A 22,825-nucleotide genomic window follows, 5' to 3' on the forward strand; every position below is an offset into this window, starting at 1 on the left:
AAGCACATTGCCACCCTGGTGACTTTCTTCCATGTCTCCATGTCTTCATATATTTGGGCTGACAGTTGAGAAACTTTCCCTTGTTAACTATGACATGGATGACTGAGAACCTACTATATCATGACATGTTTAATTTACTACATCATAATTTTTGAGACAGGTCCTACAAAGTATTTGTTGGATCAGTCAGGATGGCCGAGCGGTCCAAGGCGCTGCGTTCAGGTCGCAGTCTCCACTGGAGGCGTGGGTTCAAATCCCACTTCTGACATCTACTGTTTTTCTGAGACATGATATTGGGAATAAAGCAGTTCTATGTATTTAAGAGGACATGAATGTGTGCAAGAAACTCAATGGCCACTACAGTGTTTTGTGGCCATCTTTATTGTCAACACATGTAAAGTTACCATGTGTTTGTACACAGTAGACATATCTACTGCTGTATTCACTGTCTGTGGCAAGTCCTTTAAAACCTGTTCTTGACTTGCTTTTTCCCACATCTTCTGAACGCTTAGCTAACTAAATGACTTAAGTTGGCCAATAATTGTTGTGATTGTTGTGTGCCTTTAATATCACACATGTGGATATTGTGAAAGAAACTGCCTAGCAAACCCTTGCAACACTTCCAAAGGTTCCATGGTGTAATGGTTAGCACTCTGCACTGTAAATCCAGCGGTCTAAGTTCAAATCTCAGTGGAACCTTGTTTTAAACCACAGTATAGGTGAAAAAGATCAACTTTTCACATCTAGTTTAAAGTGAGCTTACAGGTTTAATGTCCTTGGTCATTTAGACTGTAAACAGTATGTTGGTGGGGGCATGTTGAGGAGTCACCTGGTCGTTAATGTAATCCGAAGGAGCTCCAAATTTGACACTATTTAGTGGAAGTGATAGGCTTTGAGTTACATGGGGAATGCACACTTTGCATTCAGTCTTGTACTCACCATAAAAAGGAATCAATCCTGAATGGGGCAGTATAGTTCATCAGATTTGCTTGTTGAATGGTCTATTAGCTTTGGAACCCCCCTTTCCCCACAGATTTCAATTGTCAGATATGGGTGGAGGAGTGGGCACTGTGTCCAACCCTTTCTGTGTAAAAAAAACAATTAAAGAAGTCTCTTGGGTGAGAGACAAAACTTCTGCAAAGAACCTTTCACCAAGTCCAGTTGCCCTCGGCCTAGTTGTGAACTTTTGGGGTAATAGCATGGATCAGGAACCAAAACACACACATCTGCACTCAATGTGGGCATTGTACTTATATTTGACACGTTTAGACCATGAAGACAGTTATCAGTTTATTTCCCATCTGGCAGGTATATTTGTTGACTCAGTTGGACATTTTGAAGATAATTGCACAATGTTGACCCAATTGTCAGTCTATTTCCCATCTGGCAGGGACATTTCTGTATTCAGGTGGACATTATGGACAGAAACATTGGTGGATCTTGATTCCCACCATAGGATTTAGCCTGTATTGCACATTGCCTTCACATCCCGCGCAATTTATTGCTATTGTCAAGCACATTGCCACCCTGGTGACTTTCTTCCATGTCTCCATGAACGCCCATATATCTGGACTGACAGTTGAGAAACCTTCCCTTGTTAACTATGACATGGATGACTGAGAACCTCCTATATCATGACATGTTTAATTTACTATATTATAATTTTCGAGACAGGTCCTACGAAGCATTAGTTGGATCAGTCAGGATGGCCGAGCGGTCCAAGGCGCTGCGTTCAGGTTGCAGTCTCCACTGGAGGCGTGGGTTCAAATCCCACTTCTGACAACTAGTATTTTCATTTGGAAGTCATATCTGAGACATTGTATTGAGAATACAACTCTTAGCAGTTCTTTGCATTTAAGAGGACATATATGTGAGTAAGAAACTCAATGGCAAGTACAGCGTTTTGTGAGCATCTTTATTGTCAACACATGTAAAGTTACCATCTGTTTGTACACAGTAGACATATCTACTGCTGTATTCACTGTCTGTGTCAAGTCCTTCAAAACCTGTTCTTGACTTTCTTTTTCCCACATCCTCTGAACGCTTAGCTAACTAAATGACTTAAGTTGGCTAATAATTTTGCTTTTTCATCTTTGTTGTGATTGTGGTGTGCCTTCAATATCATACATGTGGATATTATGAAAGAAACTGTCTAGCAAACCCTTGCAACACTTTTAAAGGTTCCATGCTGTAATGGTTAGCACTCTGGACTCTGAATCCAGCAATCTGAGTTCAAATCTCGGTGGAACCTTTTTTTTTACGCCACAGCACAGGTAAAAAAGATCAACCTTTCAACTTTCCACATTTAGTTTACAGTAAGCTTACAGGTTTAACTGTGTAATATTCACACTGGTAGGGAGAACCAATGTAGAAATTATCATCTGGGTCAATGTTGTTTTCAATGTCTTGTGGTTTATGTTCTGTGTATTTAAAATTTTCCAAGTTCAGTTTATCATATGTAACAGATAAGTTTCTGTCCATGATCATTGTGTTTGATATGTCCAATTCAGTTTGTATATAGTTACCTTATGTAGGCCTATGTTGCTCTTGATTTATTCCTTCTTCAAACTTATCCAGGTCGGTGATGTCCCTGATGAGAATCACTTTCGCTGCCTGAAGTGCCATGAAGTTTGATGTATATTTTACAATTTCTTGCCCATGTTGCCTGGATCTTGTTTTGTTTCTGAGTACAAGTGCTTTCTTGGCAATATCTGCATTTTTCTTTGTGAGTTGATGTAAACTTGGGTGCCTTTTAATTTCCTTCCTTGTCTGAGGAGTGCTGACTTTTTCTTTCTGTCGGTGAACCGGATTATTACCAATGGAGTGGCCGTTTGTTTTTGCTCGGAAGAGTATGACAATCCTCAATGTCCCTGCTATCAACATAAATGCCTTTGCTGTCCAAAAAGCAAATCACCTGTTGTTCCAGCGTCTCCTTCTCCTCCTCGAGAGCTTCCCTCAGCCTAGCAGTGGTGTATCCAGCGTCTGCGGCCACCCTGGCATAGTTCCGTTGTTTGGTTCTCAGGCCGCTGATAATCACATTGCATTGCTCGAGGTCAGCAACTCAAGTTTCAGAAAAGTAATCTTCTCCACGTTTTGCCCGTTTAGCGTTTGTATTTTACTCATCAGATCTATGATTTTTCCGCCAACAAGAAGTCCAGAGATTTCTTTATCTCCTCAACCTCATTGGGTAGGATTGCATTTTTCTTAGGTGGCATATTCTCCTGGGCCTGGTGGTAGCCGGCTGCTCCTGGTCCTGGTGGTAGCTGGCTGCACCAGAGCACCTGAGATGTCAGGGTTTGCAATCTCCACCTCTGAAAAATGCCTCTTCTTAGCCGGATTACGTCTGGTCATGTCGTAAATAGTAGCGGCGATGCCTCAAAACCGAGAATATAATGGGGTGTGATAATTTTAATTATGATCGTTTCCAGCTGCTGCATTTATCAATGTACGATCATTCTTACGCTCTGATTGGTGTGATACAACGTTTCATGAATCTCACGTAAAGCCTGTCGTAAGAGGATTTCTACATTAGGTTAATAAATGAGGGCCATTAGCTCTAAGGATGTGCTTCAATACATAACTGAAGTGGACACACTAATGAGTATCACTATGGATCAATTTGTTTACCTTGTCAAGCTAAAGCCTTTTTCTAAGCTAAAAGAAAACAAGGCACTCTTCTGCAAAAGCACAGCTGGGAGTGCTTGAGAGCACTTTTGAGGTGCAGTGTGATTTTCGGCTGAGATGCTTCGGGTGCGTTTAGGTGTGAGCCCAAATAGTTGTTGAACGACAAAGACAAGACAGCGATCAGGCGGTAGAACCAGGGTATTGATGTCCCGTCCATGCAACCGATGGATATGATTAAAACCTGTATACAGCCCAACCACTTACCAATCACATCACTGGAAAGACAGCATTACTACAGGGTCCTGACAGGGTAGTGGATGTCAATTTTTTAAAATGGACAGAAAACTGCCAGAACGTGATTTGCTACTTTTCATGGGCTGTCAACAACTTTTCCAGCAGTTATAACATGATTCATCTCACCATGGAAATCATAATCTCTTGATTCATCTCCCTTTCAGAGTGTCTACCATTGTGTCACCAGCAAAACAGAGCTAACAGAGGATGATTTCTAACTTTCAACCTCTAGGTTGTGGGCCCAGCACACTTCAGCTGCACCACTCTGCTGAAAACCACCCCAGATGGGACTTGAACCCACAATCCCTGGCTTAGGAGGCCAGTGCCTTATCCATTAGGCCACTGGGGCTTTACGTCACCCAAACTCAACAGTTCAGGAGAAATACATATACAGTTCTGGAGACATAATGAAACAGTAACCTTGACCTCTAGATTTTGAAGTGCTTCCCTCTAGGCGTTCAGGGATATTGCATTCACAAGAATTGGATGGACAGACATGAGGACACAGTCACCTTGACATTGAACCTTTGACCTCCAAAATGTCATCAATTGATTTGCGAGTTCATGTGAATGTTTTTGCAAACTTTGAAGAAACACATACATGGGCATTGTGATAAGATGGTGCTGTCTATTGTTGTTTCTGAAATCAACAATACCTTCTAAAGTTGAATAGCTGTTGCGTACCCGGTAATATTAGAGAAGAGCTCTCGTTGGCACTGTAGGTGGACAATTTAGAAAATTAAGTTACTTTACACTTTAAACTGTTACATCTCCTCTGAATCACCAACTGCAAATTTTCAAGCCTCATTGGCACGCCGACCACCATCTACAGTAGGTAAATCACTAGCTAGCTATGCATGAGTACCTCATACCTTTTACCAGGTTCAGGTGGTTAATAGTTATGGTCAAATGAAAATTCATTAAGCTTTCTGAACAATGTTCTTCATTTTCTGAACGCATTCACTCAGTAGTGTTTTATTATTGGTTGTGCATCTGTGATTGCCCTAGAGGTGCTCTCATTCCAGCACCTCTCCCCCTCATCTTTGTCAGTTTTACACTGTCCAGCATAAATCGCTGACACCATACCTCACACTCATCCATGCATACACCTTGCACACATGTATACAACCTTTGCACACAGTCTTTTGTCTCCCCTTTTCATGGGGTCATGACAAAGCATCTAGGGTCAATTTTAACCTTTGTGTGAGTACATAGGTTTCCACATACATAGTTTTTATTAAGATTGACGACCAAATTGTTAGTTTTTCTGAAATTTTGTGAACTATAGCCAAGCCTTCCATAGCCTCGTTGGTGCAGGAGGCAATGTGTCAGTCTCATAATATGTAGGTTGTGAGTTCAACCCTCACACGGGGCAGTTTTTTTTAAAAACAAAAAAAAACACAACTGATGCTGAAAATACAGTGACAGGTGGTTGAATACTGGCACTAGCACATGAATGGAATTTGTCATTCTTGGTTATTTCTGAGATTGATACAATGAAAGGAATTATTTAAGAGTGGTAGCAAACCAATGAAAAGGGTTATAGAACATATGTGGTATGTCCTTGGACATACTATCCAAGCAGGGAGATGAGTACAGAGATTTGGGTGCTAGCAAGATGGATGTAGGTTGCCCATTGTTCATTTGACTTACCAGCAACATTGTTATGATGCAAATCTGCTTGAAAAACAGTCACAATTCTTTTTAAAAACTTGTGCATGGAACACATGATATGGTAGTGTCTGAATTGGTCCATGTCCATACAGGCATGTCAAATGGACAACTCATCTAGCAGAATGTGCAACTCTATGCCTGAACAGGGACTTAAACCCTGGACCCTCAGATTAAAAATCTGACGCTGTACCGACTGAGCTACCCAGGCTTCTAAAACAGAGGACTGTGGGAAAAACAATCTCCTGAACTACAAATTAAAGTGCAAGTAAATGAAGACCAAAAAGCTGTTGCCATGATCACGGTCTTCTGGACAGCAGGAGGGTATACCACGATTTGCACATTGCCTGAGAACACCAAATGTTATTGCACAAACTGGTTGAAAATTGGCTAAATTGGCCAAAACGGTTAAAAAGCTCAAAGTCCCAACTCATCATGGCCACTAGCAGACTGTGAACATCCAGTAAACCTGCATGACAGATGACGATAGCGAGCACTTCATACATATCACACAATCAAGCTGTTGCCTTACCAGGGACTTGAGCTGTGGTTTTCTTTTTTGCTCAAAACGTTGATAACCTAATGCAATTTTATGGCTACAGACAAATAAACTTTACTGCTAGTGGGTACAATAAAACAACTCTCCCTCTGGTTCCGCTTCTATACTCTTATGGCGTTTTTCCACTGCTGGTAACGGCTCGCCTCGGCTCGGCCCGCCTCGGCTCGGCCCATTCTACGTCCGTTTTCCATTGCAGATTGAGTAAAGCCTCAGTGTGGCTGGTCACCATAGCAACGCGTGATGACGTAATTTTCAGCTCAACTCACAACAGCACGTCGGCTACTTGCCGCAGCAAGAAGAAATGTTTTGTTTCAAAAGAAGCTGAAGGAAGCAACAAAAATCACCGCTAAAAAAACGGGAGTTTGGGAATTCTGACGGAGTTCAGACGTTGACATGACGGTTGTTCGCCGACACAAAAGGGTAAGTTAAGTTTCCTGGTAACGTTAGCTAACATTTGCATGTTTTCAGCGTCGCAGTCAGTATTTACTCTACGCTATATAAAGTACATGAACTTTAGCAACCATGATTACACAATAATGTACACGGTTGATGTTCCAGAGCATTCACGCTTTGCAAAATCGCCGCCGCAGACCGTCCGGTGAGATCTCTGGTTCTGATCTACTGGACTTCGTATAATCTTTATGAGAGTCACGGAGAGGCTTATGACAACGACTGGGATGTATCTGGGACGGCAGAGCCGGGGGGGACACTGTCACAGGGGGCAGAGGAAGAAGACCGGGAAGTTTGGGACGGTTTGATGCGCTACTTGAAAAGCTAAATAAAAACTTTTGTTATATATATTGTCATGTTTTTTTAAAGTAACAGTGTGCAGTATTGGAAACAACATGAAGCCGCTAGTAGCCCGAACAAAAGTAAGAATAGTGCAGAGAGTGGATAATCTGTCGGTGTCCGGCTAGATTTGTTTTAAATGTCCCGTTTGTTCTGGAAACACACTCCGCACTCTTGTTTGCTAACAACGCGGTCATAAGTGACGATTTTCTCCAACCAACCAGCAGTCTGCAGGTTTCCACGTCACCTTTTGGTATCGCCTCGGCTCGCTTGGAACCTCGACTGAGGTAGTACTAAAAAAAGTACCTGGTAGCGGGTCCCAGGGACTTTTTTTCATAATGGAAAACCAAAAAAGGCGAGTAGAGTCGAGGCAAGGCAAGTAGATACCATGCAGTGGAAAACCGCCATTTGTGTCCTCATGCGGAAGCACTATACGTAGTTTGATCAAAAGCCCTCGTGACAGGAAAAATCCACCAGATGACTTGCCATCCAAGCAGGGAGATCAGCACAGAGATTTGGGTGCTAGCAAGATGGATGTAGGTTGGCCATTGTTCATTTAGACGTACCACCAACATTGAGCTACCCATGCTTCGAAAACAGAGGTCTGTGGAAAAAACAATCTCCTGAACTATAAATTGAGGTGCAAGTAAATGAAGAAGATTAAGGTGTTGCCATGGAAGGAAAAATCCACCAGATGACTTGCCATCAAAGCATAGAGATCAGCACTTCATACATACCCCACAATAAAGCTGTCGCCTTACCAAGGACTTGAGCTGTGGTATTCTTTTTCACTCAAAACATTGATAACCTAATTCAAACAACACAGCTTCAGACAAGTAAACTTTATTGCTGGTGGGTGCAAAAAAACAACTCTCCCTCTTGTTCCACTTCTATACTCTTAGTGTTACGGTTTGTAAGACCCAGAACCATAGAGATACAAAAGGCACGTTTAATGAGCACGGAGGGGTTCAAACACTGGTGTAGACAGGTGGCTGGTCGAAGTGAGGGAGGAAGGCAGCTCGGAGGGACAACGGATGGATCTAAGGAGAGGCAGAGTTAGTACTAGAATACAACAACAAACAACAACACAGGCGCAAATGACTAGGAGCCCAGTTACCACAATAGTGCATGTAATGATCTGGCGTTGAAGAGGCGGTCAGCCCGGGTTTATGTATTGCAGTGGGTGATGAGTGATGAGGAACAGCTGAGTGGATGACAGAACGTAGATGGAAAGCCACGCCTCTAGATCCCCTGGAACGCCCTCACGGCAAGACAGACAAGACACACAGAAGAAAGGGAAGACACGACACAGGTTGGGGAATGCACCAGACCACAACACTTAGCCCTCGTGACAAGAAAAATGCACCAGATGACCTTCTATCCAAGAAGGGAGATGAGTACAGAGATTTGGGTGCTAGCAAGATGGACGTAGGTTGCCTATTGTACATTTAGACTTACCAGCAACATTGTTATGATGCAAACCTGCTTGAAAAACAGCCACAATTCTTTTTAAAGACTTATGGATGGAACACAAACGATATGGCAGTATCTGAAGTGTTCAAGAACTTCAACACTACACCTGAACAGGGACTTGAACCCTGGACCCTCAGATTAAAAGTCTGATACTCTACCGGCTGAGCTACCCAGGCTTCTAAAACTACTGGCTGTGGAAAAAATAATCTCCTGAACTACAGATTGAAGTTTAAGTAAATGAAGACCATTAAACTGTTGCCATGATCACGGTCTTCTGGACAGCAGGAGGGTAGACCACGTTTTGCACAATGCCTGAGAACACCAATTGTTATTGCACAAACTGTTGAAAATTGGCTAAATTGGCCAAAACGGTTAAAAAGCTCAAAGTCACAACTCATCATGGCCACTAGCAGACTGTGAACATCCTGCAAACCTGCATGACAGATGACGTTAGCGAGCACTTCATACATATCACACAATCAAGCTGTTGCCTTACCAGGGACTTGAGCTGTGGTATTCTTTTTTGCTCAAAACGTTGATAACCTAATGCAATTTTACGGCTCTAGACAAATAAACTTTATTGCTAGTGGGTACAATAAAACAACACTCCCTCTTGATCCGCTTCCTCTTGACGGGAAAAATCCACCAGATGACTTGCCATCCAAGCAGGGAGATCAGCACAGAGATTTGGGTGCTAACAAGATGGATGTAGGTTTGCCATTGTTCATTTAGAGATAGCACCCGCATTGTTATGATGCAAACCTGCATGAAAAACAGCCACAATTCTTTTTGAAGACTTGTGCATGTTACTTACATGAGACAACAGTGTCTGAAAGTGTTCAGAATTGCCAAAGTGTACAACTCATCCAGCTCATCCAGAACTCAGCCAATTTTGCTCAATTTGGCCTTAATTGTTTCTGGACATCTGTTCTTTTTAAACAGTTAAAAAGCAGGCCGGTTAGCTCAGATTGTTTGAGTGTGGTGCTAATAAGGCTAAGCACCGGCAGACACTTTAGGGGTAATAAAATCACCAAACCCTACACCCAAGATCATCTGTTTCCACCTTTTGTATGCACAAACAGGCCATTTACGCAAGTGAAGAAGTTTTTGTATCTCAAAGGCATATGAGGTTGCATACAGATGGAGAGAAGGAGGAGGAGAGAGGTACCTAGTGCATCATGGGAAGTCCCCCGGCAGTCTAGGCCTATAGCAGCACAACTAAGGGATGGTTCAGGACTCACCCAAGCCAGCCCTACCTATAGGATTTATCAAAGAGGAAAATCTTAAGCCTACTCTTACATGTGGAGATGGTGTCTGCCTCCTGAACCCAAACTGGAACCTGGTTCCACAGGAGAGGAACGCTCGGGCTCCCATTCTACTTTTGGAAAACCTGTTCTTGACTTGCCTTTTCCCACATCCTCTGAACGCTTAGCTAACTAAATGACTTAAGTTGGCCAATATGTGTTGCTTTTTCATCTTCGTTGTGATTGTTGTGTGCCTTCAATATCATATCATATCAATATTATGTGGATATTATAAAAAAGAAAATGTCAAGTAAACACATGCAACACTTTTAAAGGTTCCATGGTGTAATGGTTAGCACTTTGGACTCAGAATCCAGTGATCTGAGTTCAAATCTCGGTGGAATGTGTTTTAAGCCACAGTATAAGTGAAAGAAATCAACCTTTCAACTTTCCACATCTAGTTTAAAGTAAGCTTCTCCTGCAGGCTGGACACATGTCTTAAGGCACCTATAATGCTGAGACTATCGGCTTCCTCTGCAATTGCACTGTTTGCATCTTGGACTGTTGTTGTTTCCTTCCTAAAAGACAGATAGAAAATAATGAAAGCGTGAGAGAGTCCAAAATTGGCTTCTAACAACACCTTCCCTACATAAATGAGATGTTTAAGCAACATAGCCCTCGTGTTTATGAGGATGTCGATATCCTCACGACACTGGTTACCTGCGCCTGAACCACAGTTAAAGTTTAGTTTGCAAAGCTAAAAATAAAGACATAACTAAAAGACTGCTCTGCGTCCTGAAAATGTAATACCTTAACGTGCTATGATTAATATTAGTGCTACTACAAATTACTATTGCACCTTTGGGAATCATGGAAAAATTCTTACCAAGAAAATAAGATACAGACAATACCTGATGAAATCTGCCCAACCCAAACAGAACAAAATAAATCATACAGGACAAATAATTTCTAAATGAGTTTTTCCAAATAAATTTCTAGAATTCTGCCAGTTGAATAACAGTCTTAAGAATTTGGGATTCCCTACCTTGAGTATCAAGAGACAACTGCCGGTCTTTCTCATGTCCCTCAAAGATATTTGACCGGTGGACGGCCCTCATCAACAGCCTTAGGTACTCTCTTGTTGTGCCCCCTTCGTCAACTGCCCCTTCACCATTGTCATCGTCATCCACAAACACAACATTCAATTTTGCTTCAGGGTTGAAGGACCTACGCCCACAGGCTACACAGGAAAACATTATCCCTGCAGACATTTATTTGGTTTCTTGTGGGACAGAAGCTTCCATCAACTTTGCTGACCATTTTTTCCAATATGGTCTGTAGATCAATCCTGCAACCAAATAAGTTCATGCATTTTATTAATATGCCAAATATGTACCATATTTTATAAGTTTAACACCTGATTAAATATAACAGGATATATACACTCACCGGTGTTGGGGCTAAATCCTGCTCCATTCTCAGGGTTCATTCAATTAGTAGTCAAAATCTCAGATGTGGATGTGTGAATCCATTTTATTACATAGGATATCCTAGAGACAAATACAGAGTCAACCTAACACGGCTCAACCCCAAATTTGTCTGACCCTCTGCTCCTGGACCCCCTGGTCTTATTCACAAAGGGTGGGGTCTCTTGGCCACAGTGGTGTGTGTGTGTGTGTGTGTGTGTGTGTGTGTGTGTGTGTGTGTGTGTGTGTGTGTGTGTGCCTATTCGTTATCTTTCAATTGGAATGTGACTTAAAGTTTATGACCCTCACTTCAGGACTGGCAAAGCAAAAGATCAGTGGGCCATAAAGAAGAACATCATCAATTCAACTTCTGACACATTTGTAGAGCTGGATTATAACAAAATGTAACAGAACATCTTATATTATAAAACAGAAGTATTGCAAAACATCTTAATGTAACAAACAACAAACAACAAACTATATACTTATGACAACAAACTTAACGCATGACCAACATGTCTTCATTTATGCTGAAATAATGCTTTTACCTTTTGACTTGAATGTACAATGCAATCACCCACAATGTTTAAGCACATATAACATTTTAAATTCCAACAAACTTCAACCTAACATTCTAGAACTGCAGCTTAACATTTTAGAAATTAAAGCTAACATTGTAGAATGGCAGTTTAACATTCTAGAACTTCAACCTAACATTCTAGAACTGTAACAGTTCAGAAGTTGTAAGTGAAATGTTTGGACCGCAAGTCAAACTTTGAGAAGTGCCTGGCTAGCTCAGTCGGTAGAGCATGAGACTCTTAATCTCAGGGTCGTGGGTTTTAGCCCCACGTTGGGCGGTGGTGTTTGAGAGAGTGGGAATGCCTGAGTTCTGCACCGTATAATGTGGCTGTATTGGGGCAGCTCGTCTGTCAAATGCAGGATTCCCAGCTAACAAGTTTTGGTTACCCGAACGTTCGTTTTTGGTTGCGGGAATGTTCCCTGAATGTTTTCTTTTGGTTGTATTTCGGTTGTCTGTTGGTTAATTGGAAGGTTTTCTTAACGTTCGTTTTTGGTTACAGCAAACGTTCTCGGAACGTTCCCCTAACGTTCTCTAAAAGTTACAACCTTAAGAGAACGTTAGGCAAACGTTAGGTGAACAATCTAAGAACGTTGCAACCTTTAGCGAACGTTACGGGAACGTTGCAACCTTTAGCAACTGTTACGGGAACGTTGAAACCTTTAGAGAATGTTAGGGGAACGTTCCCTTAGCGTTGCAACCTTTAGCAAACATTACGGAACGTTCCCTTAACATTGCAACCTTTGTAGAACGTTAGGGGAACGTTTGCTGTAACCATAAACAAACGTTCCCAGAACGTTAAGAAAAGATTAGATTCCCCTAACCTTTAAATAACTAACATGTATACACACACACACACACACACACACACACACACACACACACACATACAAAAGTTATATTAATAGGAATGAATGAACAGGCAAACTTGATGGCATTTCAAAACTTTAATATTCAAACTGCATAAACACATCAACTTTCTTTTTAATAACCGCATATACACATCAAATTTATTTTTGATTGATGCATAGACACATTCATTATGTCATCATCACTATTCATTATGACATCAAATTTCTTTTTGATTAATGCATATACACATAAACTTAATTGTAGATTTATGCATATGCACATCAACTTTCTTTTTAATAAATGCATACACACATCAACTTTCTTTTAGATTAATTCATATACTCATCAACTTAATTTTTGATTTATGCAAATACACATCAACTTTCTTTTATATTAATGCATATACACATCAACTTTCTTTTAGATTAATGCATATACACATCAACTTTTATTGATATTAAAGCATAAACACATCAACTTTTATTGATATTAATCCATATACCATCAACATTCTTTGATATTACTGCATATACACATCAACTTTCTTTTTAATTTACGCATATAAACATCAACTTTCTTTTTCATTAATGCATATACACATCAACTTTTGTTTTGATGAATGCATATACAGATACATTTTCTTTTTGATTTATGCTTAGAAAAGATCAACTTTCTTTTTAATAAGTGCATATACACATTCAATTTAATTTTTATTAATGCATATACACATCAACTTTCTTTTAGATTAATGCATATACAAATAAACTTTCTTTTAGATTAATGCATATACACATCAACTTTCTTTTTGATTTATCATCACAATTCATTATGACATCAACTTTCTTTTTAATAAATGCATATACACATCAACTTTCTTTTTGATTAAGATAAGATGGTGCTTGAACATGAAGAGCTTTGTAGGTGAGAAGAAGGATTTTAAATTCTATTCTGGATTTTACAGGAAGCCAATGCAGAGAAGCCAAACCAGGAGAGATGTGATCTCTTTTCCTGGTTCCTATCAGAACACGTGCTGCAGCATTCTGGATCAGCTGAAGAATCTTTATGGACTCTTTTAAGCAGCCTGATAATAAAGAACTGGAGTAATCCAGCTTAGAAGTAACAAATACGTGGACTAGTTTTTCTGCATCAATTTTCGACAGGATATTCCTGAATCTCTGAATGTGATGACTACTGCACTGGGGAAACTTTGTTAGGCCTGGCCACGATTTCACGTCAGGGAGATTTTTCCGTGAATGTTAAGGAGAGTTTAACTTCGCAGAGTTTGATTGTGCGAAGTCAATACAAATAAAGAAATATGTTTCCACCCTGTTTCGAATAGGGGACCTTTCGTGTGTTAGGCAAACGTGATAACCACTACACTACTGAAACTGACAATATTCATTTATTTTGCATATTTATGGGAAAATGCACCATTTTTAATTTACTAAATGTTCAAAATGCTACAAAATAGAGATTTTGAACTAGATTCAGTCACAGATGCTTTGTCATGGATTGGAATGACAGCAAATATGTAGTAAGTCTAATTAAAGATCTAGATAATTTTGATAAAATACATGATTGTACTCATGATAGACACAATATCAACTGAAAAAACAGTCCTGTTCAGTAATGATTGCATCACTTGTTGATGGGTTCATGCTGACTCTTGTTTGTCTTCACACCTCTAATTGCAGACACCTCGTTGGTCGAGATGGTATCACCTAACTAACCCATACAGGTGTGAAAGAACTTCCTGTCCAGAGGGGATCAGCACACCCCCCTTTAGGAGCCACTAATGGGCTGTAAGTCATTGTTAACAGAGAGGCAGATTAGATCTACCGGGACCTGACTGTTTGTGTCTGACGATGCCCAATATACACAACAAAGTAAACGATCATTTAGCCCATCAAACACTGATCTATAGGGAGATGAGTTTGGATCAGTTTTAGCTCTGCTCATTAGGACACCCAGCTGTAGCATTCACATGAACTTTGCCTCTTTAAACTTGCTGAAGACTACATTGTCAGCAGGGCCTGAAGTTAACTTTTTTGGCCACACAGGCGTTTTACCAGCCGATGTTTTGCCTCAAAGGATGCACAAGCATCGTTCTGGAACTTGTTAAGAATACACATTTATGTGTTATCACGTTATTATGATTAACTGCTGTCGTAAATCAGCCACGCCATTGTTGCTTACTGTCCCGTTTGGTGTGGAAAACGTCTTCTTTTACTTTTCTTTGACTGATCCTCATCTTTCTGTTGGTGGATTGTTTGAGCCGGCCTCTTCACCCCAATGATGTGCCCCCACCTTTTTTAGCTCAATTCTAGGAAATGACAGACTTGGTTAAAATGTGAAAAGAACGACAGTAAGTGACAAAAACTTTGTAGATTGACAGTTTTACCTGCGAATTGCAAAATTCACCTTCATTCGGCGCATGGGTGGGTGTTGATTTCAGGCCCTGGTTATAGGTTTGAACCATTGTGGTGGTTCAAATGTATTTTATGTTTGGTGTTTCTCAAATTAGGATCCACTTTGACCCATAGGTTGTTTTAGAACTTCCTATGTTGCTCTGTGGTTTGGCCATCTATTCCTACAAAAACATTAAAGGAACATGCTGACTTATTAGGACTTTAACTCTGGGGGTAATGGTGAATAAGCTAGACAAGTCCATACATACCCTTCTCATCTCTGTGCTACTGTAACTCTGTCTGGTGCCCCCAGCATTAGCTTAGCCTAGCACAGATCCTGCAGGTAACCGGCTCCAACTAGCCTACTGCTCCCAATAAATGACAAAATAAGGCCTTTCTGAGAATAAAGTTCCCAGTTAGTATGCGGTTAGAAGAGGGCTGTGTGTCATGTGACCTTGTTATTTGTACATGTAAATAGGAACAGGTTGGCGTTATTTTTTCACTTATTGGGAGCAGTGGGCTAGTTAGAACCGGTTACCTGCAGCATCTGTGCTAGGCTAAGCTAATGCTGGAGGCATCAGACAGAGTTACAGCAGCATGGAGATAAGAAGGGTATGGATGGACTTGGCTAACTCTGGGAGTAATGGTGAATAAGCTAAAGTCCCAATAAGTCAGCATGTCCCTTTAACATTAGGTATCACATACAGTGAGGCCATTGACCTCGTTGTCCCTGGCTGTACGACGAGAAGTTCCCGTACATCTGCTCTTGACGGATTGCATCACGCAGAAATAATGGGAGGAGCTTGTAGCCAACTATCTATATGATTTATTAATAGGCTCGTTCGAGATGAACTGCGCCTCGCCTGTAAAGTGGACGAGAGCAGGCGGCAGTAGCTGCGGTAAAGTCGGACAGTTTCCAGCTGTTTTCAGACTGAACAAGAAGTAACAAAAACACTGTGGTGCGATTCCGATTTAATAAAATATAATCAGACCCACATATCATACCTCTAGTTGTTTTAATTATGACAGAGTTGCTTTCAAAATGTTCTACATGCATTATGTTGCTGATTTTAATTAACAACAGACTGTAGATGAGCCTTGATCTGAGCGGATTTAGTCTCTCTGACTTCTAAACGTCACTAACAACGTGTGTTCTGTACAGAATAGGTCTTTAAATCAGACAAATAGCAATTAAAATCCCTCCGATTAAAAATCAGTAAAAAGTTTATACAAAACGTCATCATGTTGAGTCGATTGTGAACCAATCAGCTGTTAAATCAGCTGAGAAGCCGGCGTTTCCCAGCATGCTCTGGGTCCGCCTGGCTCTTGCAGTCGGTGAAAAGCAACTGCGCCGCTCTCGTGAGATTTCCGTTGCCTACGTGTGCATGACGTCAGAGCAAGTTGGGATTAAGTCAGACACAAATCTAACCGGCATGCAACGGGCGCCGATCGCCGGTGATCGATTCTGCGCAGACCTGGCTCATCTCGAACGAGCCTAATGATACAAATAGACAGAGGTGGGTAGTAACGAGTTACATTTACTCCGTTACATTTACTTGAGTAGATTAGTGAAAAATAAACTGTACTCTTACTCCGCTACATTAGGCTACAATGAGCTCGTTACTCGTTACTACGCTTCATTGTTTTTACCCCAGCGTACCTCAATCCTCATTTTAATGTTTTATTTTGACAGAGAGAGAGAGTCTTCCGCTGAAGGCTCTACCACGTGACTGTGCTTAACCAATCACACGTCGTTGTTCAGTCACGTGACCATACTCGTTTCAGCAGCGCGACAGGTTAGCTTTACAGTTGTAGCAAAGCAAAGACGTCAGAATCATATGTCGCCAAGGCAACGCAGACCAGGAGGACCCCCCCGCCTCATAGTGAAAGCGTGGTTACCTTTTAGGAAAAGTGTGAAACAGCAGCTACATTATGCGGCGTTTAGTGTCGACCAAAACAAACGGACATGTGAGCATTCAACAACTCAACATCTAACCTGAGGAGACGTAGCGGTGGTTTTAGTTTTTGCTGTGGAGAGGTGGATCTTTGTCTTTTAGGTTACATAAAGTATGTTTTGCACATGCAGTATCCATCCTAATTTGATGTGACAAGTCTCTCAAGTAAGCTATTTTGTAATTAATAAATTAATTTTAATTTATTTTTATTGGTTGGATGAACTATAGTTTGCCTAAAGACGATTATTTTGTATTTTGTCGGTCTGATTGATGCTTGTGTTCAGAAATAAATCAGACGTTACTCAACAGTTACTCAGTACTTGAGTAGTTTTTTCATCAAACACTTTTTTACTCTTACTCAAGTAATTATTTGGATGACTACTTTTATTTTTACTTGAGTCTTTTTGGCTACTCTACCCACCTCTGCAAATAGAAGACATGCAATACTGCCTCACAGAAGGTAAAAAACAAAATCAAGCTTGCTACGGACAGGCAGAGGTTGAACAACTTCACATGCGTCGCTCAGCGCCGTCTGCTGCCGGCCGGCACAATGAGGGAGAACATGAGGGTCTCCTCCCTCCTTTATCCAGGGAGCTGAGTGAGCACAAGCAATGACCAACCAAGCTGGAGAAGGGAGAGAGGGCGCACACACACACACACACACACACACACGCACACACACACACACACACACAACAAAAAATACAAATGAATCACTTTACTTCTTGCTTTTCTTCCATCATAACTACTCCAGCCACTAGAGGGCGCTGTCACTAAAAACCTAAATGAGTCATAAGTGCGGCTTTAACAAACAAATGATTCAATTCAGTTTTATTTTATTCTTAGTATTAATTCATAACAAGAGTTATCTCGAGACTCTTTACAGATAGAGTAGGTCTAGACCACAATAGACCACAAAATGTACAAGGACCCAACAGTTCTAGTAGTTCCCTCCAGAGCAAGCAACAGAGGCGAGGAAAAAGTCCTTTTAGGCAGAAACCTGGGACAGACCCAGGCTCTTGGTAGGCGGAGTCTGATGGCCGGTTGGGGTGGTAATGAACAATGGCAATAACAGTCCCAGTAAAAGATAATGGAACAGTGACTAGAAATAGTAGTTTGTAGTAGTTCATGGCGTAGCAGGGCATTGCAGGACGTTTTATTATATTGTTGATTATACGGTAGATGAATCTGATGACTGTGACGAGAAGCAGGTGGGCCGGGTTAGGCAGACTCATCACTTCCTAACTATAAGCTTTATCAAAGAGGAGTTTTAAGTTTACTCTTAAATGTGGTGACGGTGTCTGCCCCCCGAACCCAGACCGGCAGCTGATTCCACTGGAGAGGAGCCTGATAGCTGAACGCTCTGGCTCCCATTGTACTTTTAGAGACTCTAGGAACCGCTAGTAACTCTGAATTCTGCCTGTGCTGTTTGGCTCCCCCTTCACTCAATGATGCAACATGGGACATAATGTCAGTGGCCCGTACCGTAACATCTGTACGGGACCTGGTTCATTTCCCTGGTCGCTGGAATGCTTTTGGCACTGTCTGAGGAGATGGCCAGGCTGTCCGCATGCCCAGCAGACCAGGGGCGTTGGCGAGATCGTGTGGCACTTTGTGGCAAATGCATAGACACAGCCCAGATCAGTTCAGTCATTACAACCGCCCATGCAGGCTTTACTTGGGCCAGTACATGCAGCGGCTCTCACTCTAGGACCACTCTCTGCAGGGCCGCTTTTCCATTACGTCGCCCTCCACAACCTCCTTTTCTAGAGCCAGCTCCAAAGCCTCTTAAATGGAACGGGGATGGGCAAGCTGGGCCTGAATGCGTAGCCCCCTGGGGGTTAAGGCTTGAATAAACTGGTCCCTGGCAAGCTCCGTTTGTACTGGAGGGGGCATGTGTGCATAAGCCCTCCGGGCTCGAGTTTCAATGTCATTAGCTAAGACGCAGAAGGGCTCCCCAGGTTGCCTGCGTCTGCTGGACAGTTCAGAGCGCAGGTGACCGGGCTGTTCACAGTGTCCAAAACGTCTCTGTAGGGCTCCAACAAGATATAATCACGTCTTTCTTCCGGGCTAAGCAGTAACAGGCATACTAGTACATCCTCTGTAAGGCATAAGGCCAACTGTAGTGCTTTATCATTATCTGACCAGCCCACAGCTTTTGATAGCAGTTCATATTGGGCATGAAATGCCTGCCTTTCCGCCTTACCGGGGTACTTTGGTGTTTTACATGGGGCCCAGCAAGCATGGGCACCACCATTTTGCCATACAGGCAGCGCGTTCTCTCCATTGTAGGGCTCTGGTGGAGCTAACGTGCCAGTGAGGAAGCCTTCCACACGTCCTCCGCTCTGTCGGGGGACAGCTAAGCCCATTCCCGCGTCGTTGGCTATGCTCCTCGCCGCCAGTTTCAAGCAGTCTTTGGTCTCCGCAGCACATTTAAACTCCGCCGCCAGACCCTCTGCTCGGGCATAACCGTAGCCCAACCCTTTCTTCTTCATTTTTGGACGAGCTCCTCCCTCGTGCGCAATGTCCATCGACAGTAGGCTTCAACAGTGGCTCCGCTTGGTAGGTCCACTAGCCAGCTAGGCTAATACCGGAGAAGTAACCAGTCCGTCACGTTAAACTTCTGACACCAATGTTATGCTCCCCACTGGGCTGCTGCGTTGAATAAGGAGGTGATGACGGACTTGCAGGCCGTGACCATGCCGAACATTCAGACCACAACAACAATGGCCGGAAGCACCCCCGCCCTTCCTCAATGTTCCAAACACGGGTTGCCCCCCCCCCCCCCCCAATAGAACCACATTGACCTCTGCTGGTGACATTAGTGCATAACACTATCACATTGCTTAACAGATGAACTCTTAATAACAGGGACACTTTATCTCAGCACATTGCAGCATATTGTATCCTAGTATTTCATTTATATTTGTATTCTGTGCTGTGTGATGGATTTTGCTGCTGAAACACTGTAATTTCCCTTTTTATTGGGATCAATATCTATCTATCTATCTATCTATCTATCTATCTATCTATCTATCTATCTAGCTACCTATCTATCTACCTATCTATCTATCTATCTGCCAGATCTGTCTCATTGTCTGTCCCTCCTGATTTGGGTTTGTTTACGTCCCTCCCTGTGGACCCTGTGTGTACAGGTTGCTGCTCTCAGTGTGACAGCAAAACAGGATAAAGGTTCAGCTGCTGCCTCAGTCTGCTGCAGTCAGGGGAGGGTGCTGTGTATTATTCTGAATGTTCACATACACTGATGCAAAGACTGCTTTCTGAATGTCTTTTACCTGCTGGACAGACCACAGGACACATATGAACACTATATACAGTATATTGTTTCAGCTGATCATATCAGCTGTTATAAGACACAAAAGTGGAGAACTTCACTACGCTAAAAGCTTTTCCCAAAGGTTGAATGTAATTGCAAATATATCACTTGTGGAAAAGAACCTTTTGAACGTCTGTCATGTATGAGACTTGTTAACCTGGAGACATCTCTTTTTCAGTCATTCAACTCTAATATTGTTCAAAGAAACATGTGAGGTTGCTTGTGCATTTAGTTCACGTGACACTGACCTTTTTCTCCCATGTCCATGTTTTGTCTTTCTGAACTATCACAGTTGTTAGAAATGTGCCCTTTATGCAACTTGCATAAATGCAGATAGTGTTAAATCTAGTGTTGAAATAGGACTTCTTGCTGTTAAAATTGTAATCTCATTTACTGTATCTCCATCTTTTCTCACTTCTCTTCTTCCAGCTCTGCTGTTGTGCAGACATAATGAGCAACAACAGCCTGAATCCTTTGTATTTTCGGTTCACTCTGTTTGCAGACTTTGGGCCCCTCAGGTATCTGTTCTTCAGTCTGTGTCTGTTGCTCTACATGACTATTGTCTCTGCTAACGTTGTCATTATTCTGACTGTCTGTCTGGAGAAGTCTCTGCATCAGCCCATGTATATTTTTATCAGCTGTCTGTCTTTTAACTCTCTGTACGGCTCAGCCGGCTTCTTCCCCAGGTTTCTGATGGACATTCTGTCTGACACTCATTTAATCTCACGTCCATTGTGTTTCATTCAGATATATGTTATTTACACCTATGTATCGTGTGAGCTGACTCTCCTCGGTATAATGGCCTATGATAGACTTGTTGCTATTTGCCAGCCTTTACACTATCACAGTAAAATGACATTTAAGATGATAACACATCTCGTAATTTTTGCCGTGCTCTACCCTGCATTTGGTGTGGGTTTCATGCTCTATCTTACTGTCCGATTACCACTGTGTAGCAATAAACTGCACAGAATTTTCTGTTCCAACTGGCCTGTGGTTCAGCTCTCCTGTGTGGACATAACTCTGAACAACATAGTAGGTCAGTCTCTTGTGGTGACAATCATCTTCATCCCCCTCTCCTTTGTCATGTACACCTATCTCCGTATTCTGCTTGTTTGCAGGAGAAGCTCGTCTGATTTCAGAGGAAAGGCATTCCAGACCTGCCTGCCTCACATCATCACATTCATCACCTATTCTCTCTCTGTCTTCTGTGAGCTGTCATTGACTCGATTTGAGGCTGATAAAGTGAATCCTATAATCACAGTTGTTTTATCTTTAGAGTATTTGATGGTCCCCCCCATTAATAACCCTCTAGTTTACGGCCTGAGTCTGCCTCAAATCAAAGGAGTGATTGTTAGATTTTTGAAGAAGGTTCCTGCTGCAAAAATTTAAAACTTAAAATGCACATTTAGCAAACCATATATTGTAAAGCTTCAAAATATGCTTCTACAATACGTGAAATGTATTCATCCATTTAGCTTGATCATTTCATTTATTAATCTTGAACAATCAACAGCGTTGCAAGACAACAACAGTGAAAACTAAAAAACTGAAACACACATGCTTTTAACAGTAGTTCATGATGTCCTCTTAGATGATTTCCCCCGGCTCTTTCCTTCAACATTGGGCGTATGTTACATGATCAATTATTTTCTTTAACTTTAAACATAAATTGTGCAGTTTTGAATGTAACAATGTCCATACATATCAACAAATGTGAATTAAACAGATGATTAGTATGCTCATATGTGATTTATTATCCTGATTGCTCTTTTTTGCAATGTGCAAATATTTTGTAAGTTACTTTTCTAGGTACAGTATTTTCCCAAACTCCCACGCAATATAACAAATATGGTAAAAAGTGTGCAATACAGAGTATGTAATGTATTTTGGGTCAATATGTAGTTGTAGTTGTATTCAATATACTAATACTCCTGGCCATCTTCATGCACAGATACTTAATAAGGGGCTTCCAGAACAGTTTGGATTCAAGTTCAACCCCCAGAAATGTAATTTCATAGACTCTTTTGATTGTTTTATTATCAATTACTAATTTAACATCTGTATTTGTGGAATGATTTCCAAATATAATGCATTTAGTTTTGTTTAAAGTTAAGTATAAGTTTAAGTTTAAAAATAACTTATTGAAATCAAAACAGAGTTTTAATTTATTAACTTTGTAAGTTATCCTCACAACAAAATGCTGTTACATACATTTTAAGGGGGGGCTTTTTAAACTCACATTGTGGGTGTGGATTAGTCTCAACTGTTCCTAAAAATAATCTATTTACCACACAGTAAATGTTAAAGCAGGTGTTAGAATATTAAACTTCCCTTTTTTAGGCCAATTGGACCCCAATAAAACTTGGGCCATTGATATCATAACCTAGAACTGTGGTTTCCAGAATTTTTTCAATCCAGTAAAGGACGCCCAAACTGACGCTCATTCAGTCAGGGGGCCCCATTTGACAGAATAGATTAATTAAATCCATAATTAAAATAGTAATACATTCTGATCATGATGTAACTAATGGATAGGATTATAGTAAAAATATTCATTCTCCCTTTTGCTGGGG

The 22,825-nt window shown here is 41.4% G+C and overlaps 1 protein-coding gene and 2 non-coding genes across 3 annotated transcripts; 2 read left to right on the top strand and 1 right to left on the bottom strand.

The window, feature by feature from the left end:
* Positions 1–185: 185 nt before the first annotated feature.
* trnal-cag (transfer RNA leucine (anticodon CAG)) lies at positions 186–268 on the top strand. Its single transcript has one exon. It is a non-coding gene; the product is annotated as a tRNA-Leu (tRNA).
* Positions 269–4,194: 3,926 nt separating this feature from the next.
* On the bottom strand, positions 4,195–4,267 carry trnar-ccu (transfer RNA arginine (anticodon CCU)). The gene has a single exon. It is a non-coding gene; the product is annotated as a tRNA-Arg (tRNA).
* Positions 4,268–20,699: 16,432 nt separating this feature from the next.
* Positions 20,700–21,667, top strand: LOC116681178 (olfactory receptor 56A4-like). The gene has a single exon (XM_032509579.1). The coding sequence runs from the start codon at positions 20,700–20,702 to the stop codon at positions 21,639–21,641; it is 942 nt and encodes a 313-aa protein (XP_032365470.1). The 3' UTR covers positions 21,642–21,667.
* The last annotated feature ends 1,158 nt before the right edge of the window (positions 21,668–22,825 follow it).

Source organism: Etheostoma spectabile, unplaced genomic scaffold (genome assembly GCF_008692095.1).
Source record: "Etheostoma spectabile isolate EspeVRDwgs_2016 unplaced genomic scaffold, UIUC_Espe_1.0 scaffold00018594, whole genome shotgun sequence".
In the NCBI taxonomy this organism is placed as follows: Eukaryota; Metazoa; Chordata; class Actinopteri; order Perciformes; family Percidae; genus Etheostoma; species Etheostoma spectabile.

Bases quoted from the DNA above. Each gene is read 5' to 3' on its own strand.
- LOC116681178 (XM_032509579.1), top strand. From the start codon at position 20,700: ATGAGCAACAACAGCCTGAATCCTTTGTATTTTCGGTTCACTCTGTTT.